The sequence below is a fragment of the Chroicocephalus ridibundus genome, chromosome Z, assembly GCF_963924245.1.
Source record: "Chroicocephalus ridibundus chromosome Z, bChrRid1.1, whole genome shotgun sequence".
In the NCBI taxonomy this organism is placed as follows: Eukaryota; Metazoa; Chordata; class Aves; order Charadriiformes; family Laridae; genus Chroicocephalus; species Chroicocephalus ridibundus.
Window position 1 is genome coordinate 31,119,165 of NC_086316.1, and position 18,308 is coordinate 31,137,472.

Genomic DNA, 18,308 nt, shown 5'->3' on the forward strand with positions numbered 1-18,308 from the left:
TTCTTTGTTCAGGGGGTGTTATTCTTGGCCTGGAAATTGTTGCTTAGTTCTGAGGTGAGTTTAGTGTCCTTCTATGCACAGGAGAAGAAGTTCAGTGCTTTTATCAGGGCTGAACCAGTTTTATTGTTAGCTTATTTTGGCAGGACCCAGCTCCATGATGCACACAGTCCATTCTGGTTTTACATTCTTATTGTGGTAAAAGAGAAGGGAAGGTCTTCAGGGTAAAGCCATGGACAAGGGCACAACTTACTATAATTTATTTTCTGGTTATGATAGACTTCTCCAAGACAACAAAATGTCCTTTACTTCCTACCTACACCAGTTCTCTATCTAGCAAATGGAGATATTAAAACCTTCTTCTGCTCTAACAGTAAGCCACAACTTCTTTGTCCCTTAGATGGTAAGTGTTTTTGGTGAAGGTTTGTGCTCTGTTCATACTACAGCAAGCATTACAAAAAATACTTGTGTGACATGAATTCTTTATGCTATTGTCATGTACAAAAAGATTAGTGTCTTGTTCCATTTTTTATTCCATCCTCTAACTATAAATTACTCTCTTTGAGAGAGCATTTGTGATGAAGGATACTAGCATGAAATACTAGCAGGCTTTTGCTCATATTATGACTACCATTATTGAAAAGAAACATTAGAATGAAAATAATTGAAATATTTCATTAACAACAGAACCCTTCCTAGTGCTATGGATCCTCCAAGAAGGGGACCTTGAAATGGTGACAGGAGACGTTTATAAATAGTTTTAAGCCCTTATCTGTCAATGGAATATAAACAGGAATTAAGGTTTAGGAATTGTGAATGCAAGTTTGTACAACTCTTCCTGCTTTGAGAGGACTCAAAGTCTAAATATTTTAGATTCAGCGAATGTTATTCATGACACAGGAAAGTTAGTCAAGAGAGGACTATCACTACCTTTAAAAGAAAGAAATCCCAGCCTGAAATTGGACACAATCAGAACTAACTAAAGCTGTGCTAGAAACCTGCTGTTGAAGAAGGAAACAAGATTCCTCACTGCTCACAGACAGCTAAAAATGTCTGGAAAACACTGTACAGAACAAGGCAGTCCAGCAATGAAACAGCTGCACAGAGACGTTATTTAGAAACCATCAATTTACATGTTCAGATTAGAGATGGATCTGAGCCACAACACTTTGATCAGGATTCAGACATGCTGTAAAGTAAGATTTCAGTCTGACCTACCGTGGGGACTGGGCAGTATTCAGCTCCTGGCTTCTCCAAAGCTTATGCGCAATTTGGATCTGAGAGGATAGCTTACACCCAGCTCCAGCTCCAAGAGATCAGACACCTCAGTGCTGAAAAGAAGAAATACTTGCATTTTATCTCCCTTCATCTTCTGTTTGGAGGTCTGTGAGGAAAAGCTCTACGTCAGCATGAATGGCAGTTACAGATAACCCCATGGACAGAAATATTAGGAAGTGAGCTTGTACCGTGACTGTCTGGTTTTGCGTTTTCTCTTTTCCATCAGTAGCTTTCAGATGACAGTAGACATCTGGAAAATATGAGCATAATGGCCGCTTTTGAGATACTCAGGTTATCTTGATAAAAAGGCAAACCACCTACATGTGCATAAGAACCAACCATGAAATGGAGTTTTTTGTTACTTGCAGAAAGTATCACTAAAACGCAGAATCAGTCAGTAAACTCTCATAAAGCAGAAACTCACCTGAATGCTGGAAAACAGCTCATCTGTATTACACCCTTGCCATTTCATTTACAGGCTTTGCTAGTGTTTGTAGCAGGATGGAGCTCTCTGAAACTGAATGTGAACTTTTAATTGAGAAATCTTGGAGGCTCATCTTATTCAATGCGCTCCCTTTGCATGAAAATAAAAATTATCACGTCTTCCCTGAACAGATTAACCACCTGTGAGCACAGCCCTTTCCCATTGCTGACTGATGGCGGTACCTGATCATGCTTCTACTTGAATGCAGAGTGTGAAATCACAGAGTTTGCTCTCCAGGATGACACTGAGGAGGAGGTCTACTTCTTTTTTTTCCCAGGCAAAGACCGAAACATCTGCAGCAGATGACTGAAGTCCTCTGCTCCAGGTGAATGGAGACTCCCCACGAAAAGCAGCTCTTCCATGGCTGCAATCAGAAAGAAGTGCCAGGAGAAGCCATTGGTCACCAGCACACCTGCAATATGAACTTCAATCAATATTAAATCCTGAACTCATACCTCCTCCAACGGAAAACATGATTTTCAGAGGTTTTCAAAACCACACAGACGCCAAAGGATGCCAACAGTCCCCCCGAGGCTTTTAAAAGTCCCATGCTGCCATTATGAATGTTGAAAGGCAAGGAGGCTGCCAAGGAAGTAACATTTTCTTACTTTTGCCACCACGCAAAATGGTGGCAAAGCCAACATTTTGGTTTGGAGAGACTTATCCCTTATTCCTCTTCTCCATCTTACTCTAACAGCCCACTCAGGCAGGCACAACATCCATTTGATATAAACTAGTGGGAAAAGAGCATCTCCTTGTCATCTTTAAATTACACGGAAAGAAATCTAAGTTACAACATGATTCCCTGCAGAATGAAGTCCTAATTGCTAAACACATGTTAAATGGATTAAACAACAACATACATTTAATGTGATTATAAGAATATAATTACACTTTTGCTGCTGCTGTTAGTTGAGTTAATTACACAGGATATGATATCTACATCTGATTGCCTGTCCTTCCTGCTTTTGGTGGATAGGACAGAAGACCAACCAATTCCTCAGAGAAGGATCAGTCATGTTTAAATTCATTCACCCAAAAAAAGCTTTCTTCCGCAACTGAGATGAAAAAGCACACGTCCTGTTTACACCTCCCCTCCAGAACAGACTATAAAGACTGATGAAGGCAAGCACAAAGATACTCTTTTGATCACCAGATGGTCCCAACCGAAGCCTAGCAGACAACTCTGTGTTCTTGCTTTGCTCTATGCTCCTCCCTTCCAGGCAGGGACGCTGTCTGTGTAGTCTCAGTCATGCATGAACATGAGCCTGGGCTTCCTCTGGCACCAGCAACCACAATAATGTTCTCAGCCTCCTAAATACCACAGCCCAAACTCCTACCAGCTCCAGCATGGCCAGAGTTTGTTGTCCTCTCCCTATGTCTACTAGGAGACATCCTGCAAATGAAGGTGAAAGAGTGATACAGGAGCAGCTGAAGAACAGGGTAAGCAAACTTCACTTTCTAACCTGTTTTCCTGGAGGATGTTCCTATAGTAATAGCAAGAAATACCGTGCAGCTGCAGCAAGATGGCTCAAAGACCTTATTCCTTTCTGCAGGCAACATTCTTTTAGTATATTTATTTTCCTATGAGAAACCAAACCCTTTCTACTTCTGAATGACTATTTTTACTTAAATCATGTGGTTTCATCAATCACATACCTGAGGTCCTGAAGAGTCTAAGGAGAGGAAAACATTTTCTCTGGAAATAACACATCAAAGACTCCTTGCTTTACGGAGCTTGCCTTCTAATTATCTACTGGTTCATACAGACCAAAACTACCACTCCTTTTACTACAGCATCTCTGCTAGAAGTCTTTGGTGACTTCAGTCTAAATGATTCCACAAAGACTTGAAGCATCATTTGGCCCAGTAGCTTAATATGATTTCCTTCAGTTGCAGAAAAAAGTTAAAATTTCAGTCCAACATTTTCAACACAAGCTAAATTAATTTGAGGCATAGATGGTAAATATACTTCTCTCTTTAAACACTACTGAGAGCACAACACAACAGCTGCAAAGAGACACATTTCACTTAGATTTGGAAGTCATGCATGTACAGTTGGCTAGATTGAGCTAAGCTCTTCATTAATGGAAGTGTAAACTCAATAGAGAATTCAAGAATCAAGCTGAGGCATATTTGCTTTTACACTTACTATTCAAAGAGGCAAATTATTTGAGAAGAAGAGAAGCACATCTCTTCTCATCCCAGCAGCTGACTTCATTTTTTCCTAAGCATCCTAGCTGAAATGAATCAATTGTAATTCTTGACGGATTATTTTATGTACATGAAAAATGCAGTTTATGAACAGCATAGGAAGAGTAGAGATCACACAACTAATTTTAGGAAGCATTCCTTTTTAGTATAATAAAATAACTTTTTTTTTTTTAACTTAAAATGTTTCACCTGTCGGTTTTCATCAGAGAAACCAAGAGTTCAGTAAAATTTCGAATGGAATTGGTAGCAAAAGTATATTACTATAATATAAAGTGAATGTGAAAGAGGTTGGACTCATTCTGCTTCTGTGCATAAAGCTATTGTCAAAACGGATTAAGATGAGACTTTCATTAGGGACAGATTATTCCCAACCTGCTCACCATGGGATTTCCTGCTTTTTCCTTCAGGAGTCAAGACACTGAAGTAGGCAGAGAACAGACCTGGTCTGATCAGTTCCCACATTCCACTAGAACAAAACAGATTCTCAAACGCAGTACAAGAAAAGCCAGCAGTGCTACCTGACACTTAGCTGCACACGCCATCTGTTGCTACGCAATGGAGTGCATTGCATCAGAAGTTATTTTATTTTACTTATTTTTCATGCTGTTTTCCTCATTTTTTTCCAAGTTGACAGGACTTTGGATTGGATTCCTCCAGTTGTAACAAGTAAGAATACTGGCTCAATCACAAAAGCAAATCAAAAACAAAACCCCACCACGCTGACACCATTTTGTTGGGTATTTCACTTGATTTGTAGCATATTGTGGGGGTGCTGGAGAAAAGGAACTATAGGATTCAAGTCAGAACTAATTAAATAGTTTGGGCCAAGATGAAATGCGGAGATACAGATAGATATCTTCTCCTGCATGATGCCATTTTCTACATCTAGGAGCTGTTTGGTGCTGTGCCCTGATAATGAGGCATATAAACGCATAGAGGAAGTCTGATAAAATTTGCTTTGATCTTGCTGAGACATTATTGCCCTAGGTACCTTATATGTCACGGACCCTACATTTAGATGGAAGGGCATGCCTTTTGGTTAAAAATGATTGGACATAGGATAGACAGAAATGCTGGTCAGAGGAGAATCTATGAGTCAGTGAGCATGTCCTTAAAGTAGTTCACGCTTCACCAAAAACATGGGCTTGCAAAAAGTCAGAGACAAGCTGGAGAAATCAAAGGTTAAGTGAACACTGAAGAAATAGGAAAATAGGAAAATGAAATAGGAAATGGGCCTGGGAGGGAGTTCTGAAGGTCTCTGGTCCAACCTCTTCCCAAAAATAGGATTATTGCTGACGCTAGACTAAGGCAGTCATAGTTTTGTCTGTATGAATCCAAAAGAACCACAAACAGTGAAAATATTCTATGCTCATGGGCTGACCTGCCCCAGCGCTGCACCACTGCCCCAGTAGAAAAGCTATCCTGTTGTTCTACCTGAATGTCTTCTCCCTTCATAGACACACATGCATACTTCCTGCACGTCTGATGAATCAGGCTTCCTTCTCTCCCTCTGCTCTTGCAAAATACGCATTGTATTTCCACACAGATAAGTTACTGCAAATGCAGCAGGAAAGACAATGCCACGGTCTCCAAACATCAGTTGATCCAAATAGACATCAGCCTTCTTTACCAAGACTTTGGCCAGGATGCCTGTTCTTTGACTTACACCATCCATTCCCCACCTTTGGTTTACAGGGTCTTTGCATCCATCCGTTTATCTGATGACAGTTTGGTACGTGACAGATGAGAAGACAGTATGCAGTTTTACAAGCTGCATCCTGGAAGGACTGTAGCCCTCAAGGCTGAACTTTGTGCTTCAGACTGCTCAAACTGAAATCCCTGCTTCCAGCAGTGGTTATTGTGGAGGGGGAGTGGAATTAACCATGCTGCAAACAAAGAAATGTTTCTCCAACACCTTAAGCCTATCTTGGACTAAACCATTCCCTTTTCCAAAATCTTCTTAATCAGAATCATTTCCTATTCAGTAACCCTGCTGCTTTGGAGCCAGAGAGCTGGCTTTCATGGTGGAAAAGCCCTATGTTATCAGAAAAATATTGAAAAAAGACTTCAGGGTGAGGAAGGTTGGAGAAACGTGGGGAAATTTTCCTTGAAAAGTGCTGAACATCTGCAATTGTGTTTAGATATTTTCTTGAAGCCAGGAGACTGACTTTTGCTGTTTAATTTCACACGAAATTTTCCTTGTGCCACCAGTTTCCAAGATAACCGGGCCACGAGTACATTGCAAAGAGTGGACTTTCCGCTGGAAACCCTACAGTTCCGGACCTACAATTCTTACTTACCGTGACCCTGCCAATCCTCAGTGTTGGTCCCTGAGTCACAGGGTAACCTCAACTGCTCCACCCTTCTCCAGGCAGGCGGTGTGTTTGCAAGGGCGGGAGACAGCGGTCTCCCTTCCCATAGCAACTCCTGCAAAGCCTTTGCACCGGTGTGAATACGAAGGCAAGATCTCTGCATGGAGAGCATTCAGGCACTGTACCTCTAGACCAAAAGAAAACGCCAGCAGCCAGCCAGCAATAATGTGGCAAACATTTACCCAGACTTCTTAAGAAAAGGAATGACAATGAGCCTGGGAGTACAGTGTGTGCAGAGGACCAGTCGTCCCACGGTACAAATGCTCCCTGTGAAGCCCCAGGCTCCCAGTTACGAGAAAGGGAATTGTCCAACAAGGCAGAGAAGCAATGTGAGGAAACGATCGTGTTAGTAACTATTTCCTTTGCCTCTTTCCTCCCACCCCCTTATTCTATTTCAATTCAGTACAGGAATCTCAAGGCAGGCGATTCAGTCACATTCAGCCAGAAGCACAACACTGGGAAGATCAAGGGCTTTGTTTCAAACTCACACAATCCTGCCACCAAGGTGAACGGGCTAATGTAACTGTAATACTCTAGAAATCATCCCAAGGTCTTTCGTTACATCGGTTATGTCGTTCTTGTTAGTGACACTCCACTGAGCCACCCTTTCTCTTTTTAAATTGGTGGAAGCGCAGGTCAGCTCTGGGCGAGAACATACAACATGCAAATTATTTGTAGGTCTCCCTCAGGGGGACAAACTTTTTAGCAGGGCCTATTGCAACTGGACAAGGTGTAATGGCTTTAAACTCAAAGAGGGAAGATTTAGACTAGGTAGAAGGAAGAAATGTTTACGCTAAGGGTGGTGAAACACTGTCCCAGGTTGCCCAGAGAGGTGGTAGCTGCCCCATCCCTGGAAACATTCAAGGTCAGGTTGGACGGGGCTCTGAGCAACCTGATCGAGTTGAAGATGTCCCTGCTCACTGCAGGGGGATTGGACTAGGTGACCTTTAAAGGTCCCGTCCAACCGAAACCACTCTATGGAGAAATGTTTCCAGAGACCACTGAAAAAAGGCAACATCTTGCAACTTAAACCACATCCTTTTTTTTTTTTTTAATCTGTAAACATGGGATAATGAAATAAGTATTTTAACAGAGAAATATTCTGACTCATAGGGAGAAAGGTGGAAGCATGTAAAGCTATCAGGTGATCAAAGCTTTCATGCTGTTTAACAGATGTGGTGCTTAGGGACATGGTTTAGTGGTGGACTTGGCAGCGTTAGGTTAACAGTTGGACTTGATGATCGTAAAGGTCTTTTCCAACCTAACCGATTCTATGATTCTATCGTACAATACAGTTCCAGTACAATCAAAAAGCTACTTAAACCGGAAGCAAGATCTGATTAAAGCATAGCCAGATAAAAACCTCTGACATCTTCTAAATGGGCATTTAAAAACCTGTATTTATCATAGAAAGATTCCAAGACAATACCACAAGCAACATGTTAAGTTTTCAATGGAGAAAGACAAATAAATAATGCCGCCTCCTCCATCTTACTGGGTGTATATTCAACTCTGATTTAGCACAGTCTCAATGCTGGATCCAGTATACCATCAGATACTGGAGCATACAGCATCCCCACTCATGAAGAGACTGAGGTGATAATCCAAATGGCAGCCTGTCTCCACCTATTTTGATCTTTCAAGACAGCCTGTGAAATTCCTTCATTTCTATGTTTGGTTTCAGAAGGAGTCAGCAGACCTCGGCAGTAAGCCCTTGACCTCTAATGGCTGTTGGGCTGGTGGATATTTAACGCATCCTTTGGGGATGTGGTAGACCCGAGACCCTGAGAGCTAGGGGAAGTCACACACCCCCCTGCCCCCCACAAGCCTGTAAATCCAAAATTCCCTGTGAAAGGAGGAAAGGGTGCAGAGGGGGGATAAGGGTACATCGCTCCCTCCCAGAGCTGCCAAGTGCAGCACTGGTCACTTGTACAGACCTATCAGCAGAGTAGCCAAGACAAAACTACACACACACACACAAGCACAGACTCTTAAAAAGTTTTTATTAATTTTCATTGTTTTTTTTTTTTAAAAAAAAAACAAACCCGTCAGTGCAACAGTTCAGTATCCCCTTCCTATCCCCCATCAGTAAGCAGTAATTTTAAAATCAGGAAATACCGAGTGCTGAAGCCAATGGGTTAGCATTTTGCTATTATTTCCTTCTGTCAAACTCTGAAAAAGTCCTCTGTATAAATTAAACAATGAAAAAAATGTTATTTTCAATTCTATGTCATTACAGTCAACAGAATCATAATAATGCATCTAAAATGTGTGTCCACAATATATCAGGTATACATTTTTGGGAAAAGAAAAAAAGGAAAAAAAAATATGACATTCTAGGCTTGTTAAAAGGATAATGGTCCCGTATTTTTTATTAACAGGTTAGCAAAACAAAATCCAATGGATTACAATATTTACATGTTATTTGAAAAATAAAGTAGTGATAAAAGCATGTCACAATCATTATTTCTTTTTTTTTTTTTTTTTTTTCATTTTTGGTAACCATTACAAACACCCAATCCAGGTATGGAACTGTTTAAATACATTTGAAATGAGGCCAATTAAAAAACAAATACAGACATGAAATGTGTATTTATACTTGTCCCTCCAATGTGTTTTTCCATGATGTTCCCTCCCTATTTCAAAAAACAAAACAAAACAAAAAAAACAACAAAAAATTCAAAAGAATCCCCCTAACACACAATTGATGAATCCCCAAAAGCAAAACACCATGCTTCTCAAGTAGCACTTATTCCACAAATGCAACATTTTTGCCATCAATTTTATGTGAAGCTTTCTAGGACCCCGTTTCCTCAGCAGCTTCCTATTTACCCCCCTCCCCCTCCCACAGATCCCCCCCAAAAACAAAAAAAAACAAACAAAGACACATGCATTTCTAAAACTAGGTTTCAGTCAAGTACTTTCTACTTTTTGGAAAGAAACTTTTTTTTTTTTTTTTTTTTTGTTCACAATCAGAACATACCACAGGCACCAGATCCTGTATTCATTGCTCAGGCAAAATTCCCGTTAGGTTTGGTAGGCTTCCCACCCAAGAAATACTGCAGGATCAGCCACTTAGGTATGCAGGTTCTATTCATTCTACGCTGCCCCCCTCAAGCTAAAAGCTAAGGAGGAGGGGAAAAACTTAGCAACTCCACCTTGAATCGAGTAAAAGTAGTTCTCCAGGCTCAATGTCGTATGTAACTATTTCACCTCCGCTTGCAAAAAGATGTGTTAACAGACACCCCTCCCTCCCACCACACCAAAACAAAAAGAAAACATGCACACCGCAGACGGAAGAAAAAAAGGCAGCCAATCTTAACGAAAAGTTACTGGTGTGAGACTGATAGATGTTAATATGACAAGCAACGGAAAGGTTATGAGGACCTATGTGTTTGGCCCGCGAGCTGCATAGCTGTGCCGTAAGTTTGGTTCTTTAGTTTTTTAAAAAAAAGTTAAAACTTCTTTGTTATTTCCATGTTTAAAATTAACAATAACAACAACAACAAAATGGTCTATTCACAAGATCTAGTCTCCTTTCCCTGTCCCCCCCTCGAAAAGAAATACTCATTTTACATGAGAAACTTAATTGTGCTGTATTTGTAACACCTCACGCTGATAAGAAAATAAACATGTGGCAAACAAAACTGCACAATAAGTCACATGAAATCTATCAAATCCTAAAATTATAACTGAATACTAACAAACAGCTTACCTGGAATAAAGGATGACAATTCACAAACAGTTATCTAGGAATTAAAGTCTCTCTCTTTTTTTTTGTTTTTTTTTTTACTAAAATAATTAAAAAAATCACAGTATTTTAAGAAATAAAACCCACACTGGGATTTTAAGCACAATTTGTTTTCCTTTCTTTAAAACTTTTTTTCTTCCTCCATTCACCACCTTGCCCAGCAGTCTCTCTACATTTAACCACAACGACAACAGGTAGTACTGACAAATGCAGAGATCTCCCTTGGTTAATTCTGAGGTACTAGGAAACAGGTGACTGTTTTAAGCGAAGCAGTTTCTGTTTTGTTTTTGTTTTCCTTTTTTTTTTCTTTTTTTTTTTTTTTCTTTTCTAAAGCAGTTGCATTCAGTCTGGAAAAGCGTTATGTATTAAAACTAGAAAAACGCACCCAAATTTGTGCGTTGAAAAGTTATCCCCCTAATTTTTCCATGCTCACGATGCTTCCATTCACAATCAATCCAAGTCTCCACTGCAAAAGCACGATGTGTAATGTAGGAATACGGGGAGTTGCTTCATTAGTCCGAGATGAATGTAACTTCCCATTGTCAAGATCCAGAAGAAAAGATGCAGTGATGTAATGGAGCCACTTATTCCATCACTTAAATAACTTTAATATACACACACTCACACAGGTACCAGTGCTTTGAAAATAGATCATTCAGTCCTAAAGCAGCTTTATTTCTTCCTTCTGCCCGCCCCACCCACCCACCCCACCCCGTTCATCACGTTCAAGTACGTTGATTAGAATCACACCAAATGCTTATTCGTTTTTGGCCTCCGAGTTGTCTTGGAGAGGTTTGTCAGCAGCTACCATGCTGACTGCTGTTTCACTGTTGTGGGAATAGTCCATCACCATTTTCTCAATGCCTTCTTTTTCTTCTGGCAGTGTGCTAATGGTTTCTTCTACATCCTCCTTTGGCTGGCTGTCCTCACTGGTCCTGTGCTTGCTTTCGTTCAGTGCCCTGGAAAGCCCAGTGGCAGAAGACAGAAACACACACAGTTGATACAAAGAACAGCAGAGACAATCTGTGCATACCACATGAGGGAGAAAAACAGATCACTTTGTAAAAAGGTAGACACAATCAGCCACACCATGGCCACCCTCATACTCAAGAGGAGAGGCATGGAATGATGCTACCAGTGGTACCCATGACATTTTAGCTTTGAAACCAAATTGTCCTTTGCTCTACACTGGGACAGATATGAGATGAGAGAGAAGAACCCCAATTCTGACTTTCAAGAGTTTATTCCCTTTTTCCCAGTCCCTTATAAACAAGACTTACAAGGTACTACACCAAAGGCAGAGGAAAAAAGTACTTTCCCCAAAGAGTTAATGACAATAAAACTTCTCATAGGTTGCAACACTTCAAGTACTCATTTTTAGGCAGGCAAGATTAAGAGTAAAGGAAGTAACTTCTCATCACATCACAGTTAACCTGCAATATTGTACTCAAATGTCTTCCACATGTCAGCAACCTTGAATGAAATCCACTCTTCAAAGAAACTCTGTTGAGCAAAGATATCTTTGCTACTGATGAGATCTTCATCAAAAGTCACAAAATGATTGTTCCAAAGATGCCTGTTCTTATCTGTGATGCATATCATCCCACACTGTGTAAACTGCTATAGAAAGGCAAAGATCTTCACTATGAAGATGAACTAGTGAACTTCACTATGCACATTTTAGGAGGAGTTCATTCATATTGATTTTACTTCCCTTGAAGGTCTTGACATTTCTCTGCACATAATTATCTGCACTGCTATGCAAGTTTAGCTGCAAGCATGCGAAAGAGATATAACAATAAAGGAGAAGAAAAACCCAATTCCTTCCTAGAACATTCCGTATAGCTTTCTGCCATTTTTACACTGCTCTGTTGACAGGCAAAATCAACAAAATACTCAGGTAAAGTTAATCCTGGGCCAAGTGGTTTTCAGCTTGGGGCAATCTTAAGTTTTAGAATCACAGTTAAACTCTACAATCTACAGCCAACCTGGGCAGCAGAGTTAAAAAGGATGAACAGGAACTTCCCATGCAGGGACATCTGATGACTGTATCTAACACTTGCAATAGACAGAATTGTTCTTCATAGAATTGTGTTTGCCTTCATCAGAGAGCTTCCTGGGAGGTAAGGAATGGGGTGGGGGAATGCACAGAGATCTACTGTTACCTTTGGCTGTTTGGCAAAGGAGTGTAAGCCAACTTACATGCCATGTCTCAGCACGTGTCGTTCCCACTCAGAGCCTTCTGTGAATGATCGGCCACAGAATTCACATGGGAAGCGTTTCTCTGGAGCACCGCTGTCAGGAAACATCATGGGATCTGGAAAAAGACAGCATAGCCCATGAATTCAGAAGTGCCAGGGCAAGAAGGGACCACTGTAATCCTACTCTGATCCCCTCTGCTGCACCTTCTCATCCCTGAGGAGCAAAATGACTTACCTATCAAAGAACTGTGCGTGTGAAAATGCAACTCCCCCAAAGCAAAGTGACACTGCAAGCGCCAAATCCCATCCTAAGTCTTAAAACATCTCTGCAAATAAGGGTAACAAGTTACCACTACCTGCTCCTGTATTTCAACAAACGAAGAGACTGTGGAGTTTTAATTCAAAACCAAAACTGAGAAGTTTAGGGCTGAAATAGCTTGAAAGCAAAATCAAAAAATCCACTAAAGCCCATCTATAATTTTTGAATTGGTAGTACAAATTTTAGGAAATAAAAGAGTTAGTATATTTAACAGGTGATCAATCCTCATAGTAAATAGATATGCCTTCATCATGAAATCCCATGGGTTAAGTAAGTCTTAGCATCTTAACTGCATAGGTGTTTCATCCCATCCTAATCTTTTATACAAAGTGCTTGGGGCCTCATTTGCAGAAGTGTCAAGCACCTAGTAATACGAGTGAAGTCACTGGCAGCTCAGGGAGCGGTATTTCTGAAAGCCAAGCACCATGTGAACACAGCCAGCTTTAACAAAAGATGAAACATTTTCTCACAAATTAAGAAGATCACCACACAAGCCATTAAAAATAATTGCATGGACTATCTCACTTGGTTCTTTTGCTGGAAATGAGACAGCACCATCTGCTCAGGGCATTAATTCCTTAGCAGGGATTATCTTAAGCAAGAAATCAACAGAATGTCTTTCTGACTCCTCCCAAACTACATAATAAAAGAAAAGGGATTTTGCTTCATTTTAGTTCTGATCTCTGCTCACTTGATTTCTTCACTCGCAGATTTATTCTGTTCAAGATCAGCCTATGAACTTCAAATTTCCTACGCATTCCCTATTATCTGTATTTAAGTCCTGTAAATGTACTTTTATGACGCATTTTTCTTTAGCTAGCCTTTACTGAAGTTCTATATGGTATCGTACTTATCATTGTTTGCCTCTTCCCCCTGAAAGAAAAAAACCTCACTTTGTATTTCTTACTGTCAGTGATTTAGTCTGTGGTTAAATATAACAAAGCAAGGTGCTGTGTCAAGAGGTACACCAGAAAGTAATCCAATGCCATTAGTTCAGTTTACATCTGGATTTTAGTGTCTTATGTGTGGTACAAATTTATAAACACACCGCAACACGCAGACCAGTCTTGGTACAGGGACAAATATTTATGGAGGGTAGAAGTTTCGGAGACTTTTTACCAGGGCCTTTAGTGACAGCACAAGGGGTAATGGTTTTAAATTGAAGGAGGTTTGGTTCAGATTGGACATAAGGGAGACATTTTTTAATATGAGGATGGTGAGAGACTGGAACAGGTTGCCCAGAGAAGGTGTGGATGCCCCATCCCTGGAAGTGTTCTAGGTCAGGCTGGATGGGGCTTTGAGCAACTTAATCTACTGAAAGATGTCTCTGCCCATGGCAGGGACTATATGATCTTTAAAGGTTCCTTCCAACCCCAATCAGTTTATGATTTATACTTGCAACTCCCATTAAGATTAGCAAGTGTTACTCTAGTAAATCCATCACCTCTTCAGAAAACACCATCTCGTTCACCCTACTTCAGATCACTTCTGTGTCTAAGACTGTGAATTTGGACGGCTTCCCTGGAGGAGCATCAGAAGCTGCTCTTCTCTGAGGCCTGCAGAAGAGAAGTAACAGACTGCACAGAGACCTCCCTGAGGTTTTCCTGCATCACACATACAAGCACTCATGGACATTTATTTTTGTCTACTGTGGAAGCACACCTGTCAACTCCAGTTTCTGCTAAGACCAAGACATAAATGTCAGTAGAGGCAGACAGTTCTTCTGGGATGCAGTCCCTACCAGGGGCAGCTGTTCTTTCCATGGTGTATGCCAGACATCTTCTTTCCCTCCCTCATGTTTTTCCTCCCAGGTCAATATATTTTCTACTATCCTTCACTGGCAGCCAACCACTCCCTTCCTTTCCCATCCAAGACATCAGTTCAGCTCTTCCTGTTCACATGGGCTATAGTCCTTCTTTGGTCCACTGTCCAACAGCCTATTTGGAGAAGCAACACACTCTTCTTTGCACCTTCAGTACAGCACATACCAGCCTGAAGTCAGAGTGGGGAATTTAGGCAGCTGTGTGATTCACAGGAAGAAATCCTAGTTCTGCCAAAGTCACAGCCTTCAGAGGGTTCAGACAGCATTTGCTTCCAGATACTTGGAGCACACAGAGGCACTCTCAGCAAATCCCACTTCCTGCTAACACCACAAAGGCTAGAATTGTCAAAAGCACCCGAGTGGCATACAGGATTACACAGTCTGATGTGGTTTGAAAGCTGTGACAGCATTAGCTACTGTGACAGGCTATATTTAAAATCATAGGTCTGGTCCTCTGCTAACAGGGCAAACCATTTCTGTGTTAGAACTATCTTCTGAAAATCCATAGGGAGATGTCAGCATGCGACTCGGCATCCAACCACACCTTCAGTTCCTGTCTCACCAGGATATTTTTTGAAAGTGTACCCTTGCATCTTGCACCTTACAGTGGTAATCCACAACTTGACTAGAAAAATGTAGTCCATACAACTGGATCTTTTCTAAATACCCTTGCTGTAGTAGGCATAAGGGTTTCCTACCTATTTTGGTATAATATATTACAAACAGATTAAAAAGAAGAAAAAATAACAATGGTGAAACATTAACCGTACAGGCCAGACAGGAACGAACAGCTGCAAAACAAATTTGGAAATATGCTGCCTTTTTTTTTTTTTTTTTTTTTTTTTTTTTTTTTTTTTTTTTACACTGCTCATCTGTACAACCATGCAGAAGTCATTTTAGCCAGTCACAGATTAAAAAAAATAGATACAGGTGAAAGAAGTACAAAATAAAAATTAGGATTACTAAGACACTATTCCTTGCTTAACTATTGATCACATGAAACATGGGGATAACACTTATCTATTATCCCTGCATATTTTAATCTCCAGCATAGAATGTTGTATTTTCACATTTTCATAGTGTAACCCAAAGCCAATTTAAACAACGAACTTCACCTTGGGCTGTTCCCCTCCCCATGGTGCATTTACAGGGATTTGTAAGACTTGGCAGATAGCACTTTCTTCTTCGTCTGGATACCATGACTTCCAAGGTCACTTCAGCACCTGTGCTTGTATGTAATGCTAAGGTAATCCTCACAAGGACATCATGACTCTTCATCCCCTGCTAGCTGTGGGTCTATACAAAACATTAATCAGACTGCTACGTCTGCAACTGAGGTGAGCTGGTTCTTTAGTCAAATGATTACACAAATCATCGTTCCAGTCATGAGGCTCTGAGGCTCAAAGCTGTCCCCAAACAGACACCCAAGCAGGTTTCCACACGAGCGGAACTTGAACTTCAAAATGCATCTGGAACAAACATCCCTTGAGGTTCTCCTCTGATTTTTCCACTGCTCTAAGATCTTGTGAAGGATATTTTTCATTAAAACATAAACGTTTTTCCATCCAACTCTCTTCCTTTCTCATTTAAATAAAAGCTATCTAAACTTGAAATGAGTGCTAAAGATAAGCACAGACCAGATTTATACTGCAGGGACACTAAACAGAAGGCAAGATGCTGGGGTCTTGCTATTAAAAGGTAAAAAGCATAATCTGAGCCCCTCCTGTTCCGTAAACAGCCTGTGAATCCAGAAATTAGAATTTTTCAAGGTCTGAAAAGATGTAGGTAGACACGTTTTCTTTCATGAACAACATCTGAGTGAGTGTGAAAACTGAAGATTCAGGAGGAACGAGGTAAACATGGTGGCATACCTTTAGTTAAAGTATACAGAACTTCGCTAACCACAGCTGTCAGCATCAGAAGAGTGAGTGACCCCAGGAACCTGACATTCAAACATCACAGGGCTAAAAATATTACATTTGCGAACATCCTGCATTTAACTAATGAGCTGTGCACCAGTGCAGACTAGACAACACAGGGTTTACACCAGATACTGCAACAACCTGGCTTTCCTGGGGGAAGGTTTTTGGAAGGAAAGGACAAGAAACCCTTAGCTTAATTTACAGAGAACATACCTTTTCCCTGCTGATCTAACTTCAACCAAACCGGAAGCATTAGCAGGCACATGGCCTAGCCTTGCTAAGATCAGTGGGATTAGTCTTAGATAGGAACTTAGGCACGTTCTTAAATACACAACAGTACAGGTGAGGCATAGACCTAACCTGACTCCAGAGCTGCCAACTGCAGCAACAGCAACAGGACTGATTTCCTTTGACAAGGAATGCTGGGCACAGACTTAATAACAGCCCATAAATAAGTTTGGCCATGACACCTTCATCCCTAGCTTGAACAATGCCAAGTGAAAAGCTGAAAACTGGTTACCAAAACAGAAAATCTGACAGACCACTTAAATACTCACATAGTTTTCCAAGCCCTTATAGATGTTATCTGCATGGGCAGATAAGTCACAGATGCTATCTGTGTTCTCTCATAGCACATATTTTAACAGACAGAAAACTTGTAATAAGGATGAGAAACATGAGATTCCCCCAGGAGCAGTGTCTTCACAAAAGCCCCATTCTGCTCCTGCTGGCATGCCTGCGTGGCTCTACAGGAATGTGCTGCAGAGTCAACAGCTGACCTTGCTTGGTGGGACATGTTGCAGCGCCAAAAGGAAAAAAAAAAAAAAAAAAAAAAAAAAAAAAAAAAGAGCTGCACTGACCTCTCTCTTCAGTCTTGGGGCTTAACTCTTCATCTTTTTCTTCTTCATCACTGCTGGAGCTCTCTGTTTTTCCCTTCATTTGTTCCAACTGGTCCAAGTTAACCCGTCCAACCAGCTCAAAATTACGACTCACCTTTGAAAGAAACACTGTTGTCAGCAATCAGCACAATCATCAGCTAATCAGAAAAATCACCCCATATGCAAAACAAAATCGACATCCCAAAACCTACACAGCTTTAGGTGACATGCAGCCCCTAATCAAATTAACACTCATTTATTTTCAATGATGATGATTCTTCTTTTGCTGTTTATTCTGCATTTCTCATTTTTGGTTTTCAAAAATAAAGGAGGTTCAGTAAACGCCGCTCATTTCTTCCTGGTTTTGATATATTAAAACAAACAAAAAAATAATCTAAGAAATGCAAAACACTGTAAGTTGTATCCTCTTCTTATGGGACCATTCAACTGCTGTGATCAAACACCGCTATTGCACATCCACACTGGAGGAAAATTCTTTGTGACTGGTTCATTCAGCTTCATGCATGAAAGGCTCGGTTCTCCACTAAGCACATGGCTGCTATGTGCCACATACACTTTCAGTCATTAATAACAGATTAATTTTCATTATGAAAGGCTGCAAAGTGCTTTGCAAACTGATATACAGACTATAATGGGAACACTTCACCCAGCAGTCAAATTCAGCTAACCCTAGGGTGAAATGCACCAGCTACTTAACAGCTCACAGCAGCAATATGAAAGGAGCAGCTTAGGGCACAGAAGTCAGGAACTCCACCACATCCAACAGAAGCAGCAGAGGAGTAGATTTACAGTAGAGGCGGAGAGTGTGGAGCATGACCAGGACACTAGGGCTAATACTTGTTGGATGACAAGCGCCCTCTGAGCTCATTGATCACTGCTGGGAAGGATTTTGGATTCATCTTTCATGCAGAGAGACAGCCCTCCAGCAGCACAGGCACTGAGCCACAGAGGCAGAAAGGATGGAGACGAAGGAATGAGAGCAGTACAACACCTCCTGCAAGATGCTGAATGAAATATCAACACTCACTGACTATTTTTTATCCCTCTGC

General features: G+C 40.8%; 1 protein-coding gene across 5 annotated transcripts in view; it reads right to left on the reverse strand.

Moving 5' to 3' along the window:
- Window positions 1–8,351: 8,351 nt before the first annotated feature.
- ZNF462 (zinc finger protein 462) overlaps window positions 8,352–18,308 on the reverse strand; it is a 93,491-nt gene continuing 83,534 nt past the window's right edge. For 3 of the 5 annotated variants that reach the window (XM_063319510.1, XM_063319508.1, XM_063319509.1), the window contains exons 11-13: window positions 17,221–17,353; window positions 12,299–12,413; window positions 8,353–11,055 (exon numbers count right to left, since the gene is read on the reverse strand). In XM_063319510.1, coding sequence (XP_063175580.1) covers window positions 10,854–11,055; window positions 12,299–12,413; window positions 17,221–17,353 — 450 coding nt within the window. In that variant the 3' untranslated portion in view covers window positions 8,353–10,853. Of the gene's footprint in view, window positions 11,056–12,298; window positions 12,414–17,220; window positions 17,354–18,308 lie in introns of all 5 variants that reach the window. The other 2 variants (XM_063319512.1, XM_063319511.1) reach the window with 2 other exon arrangements.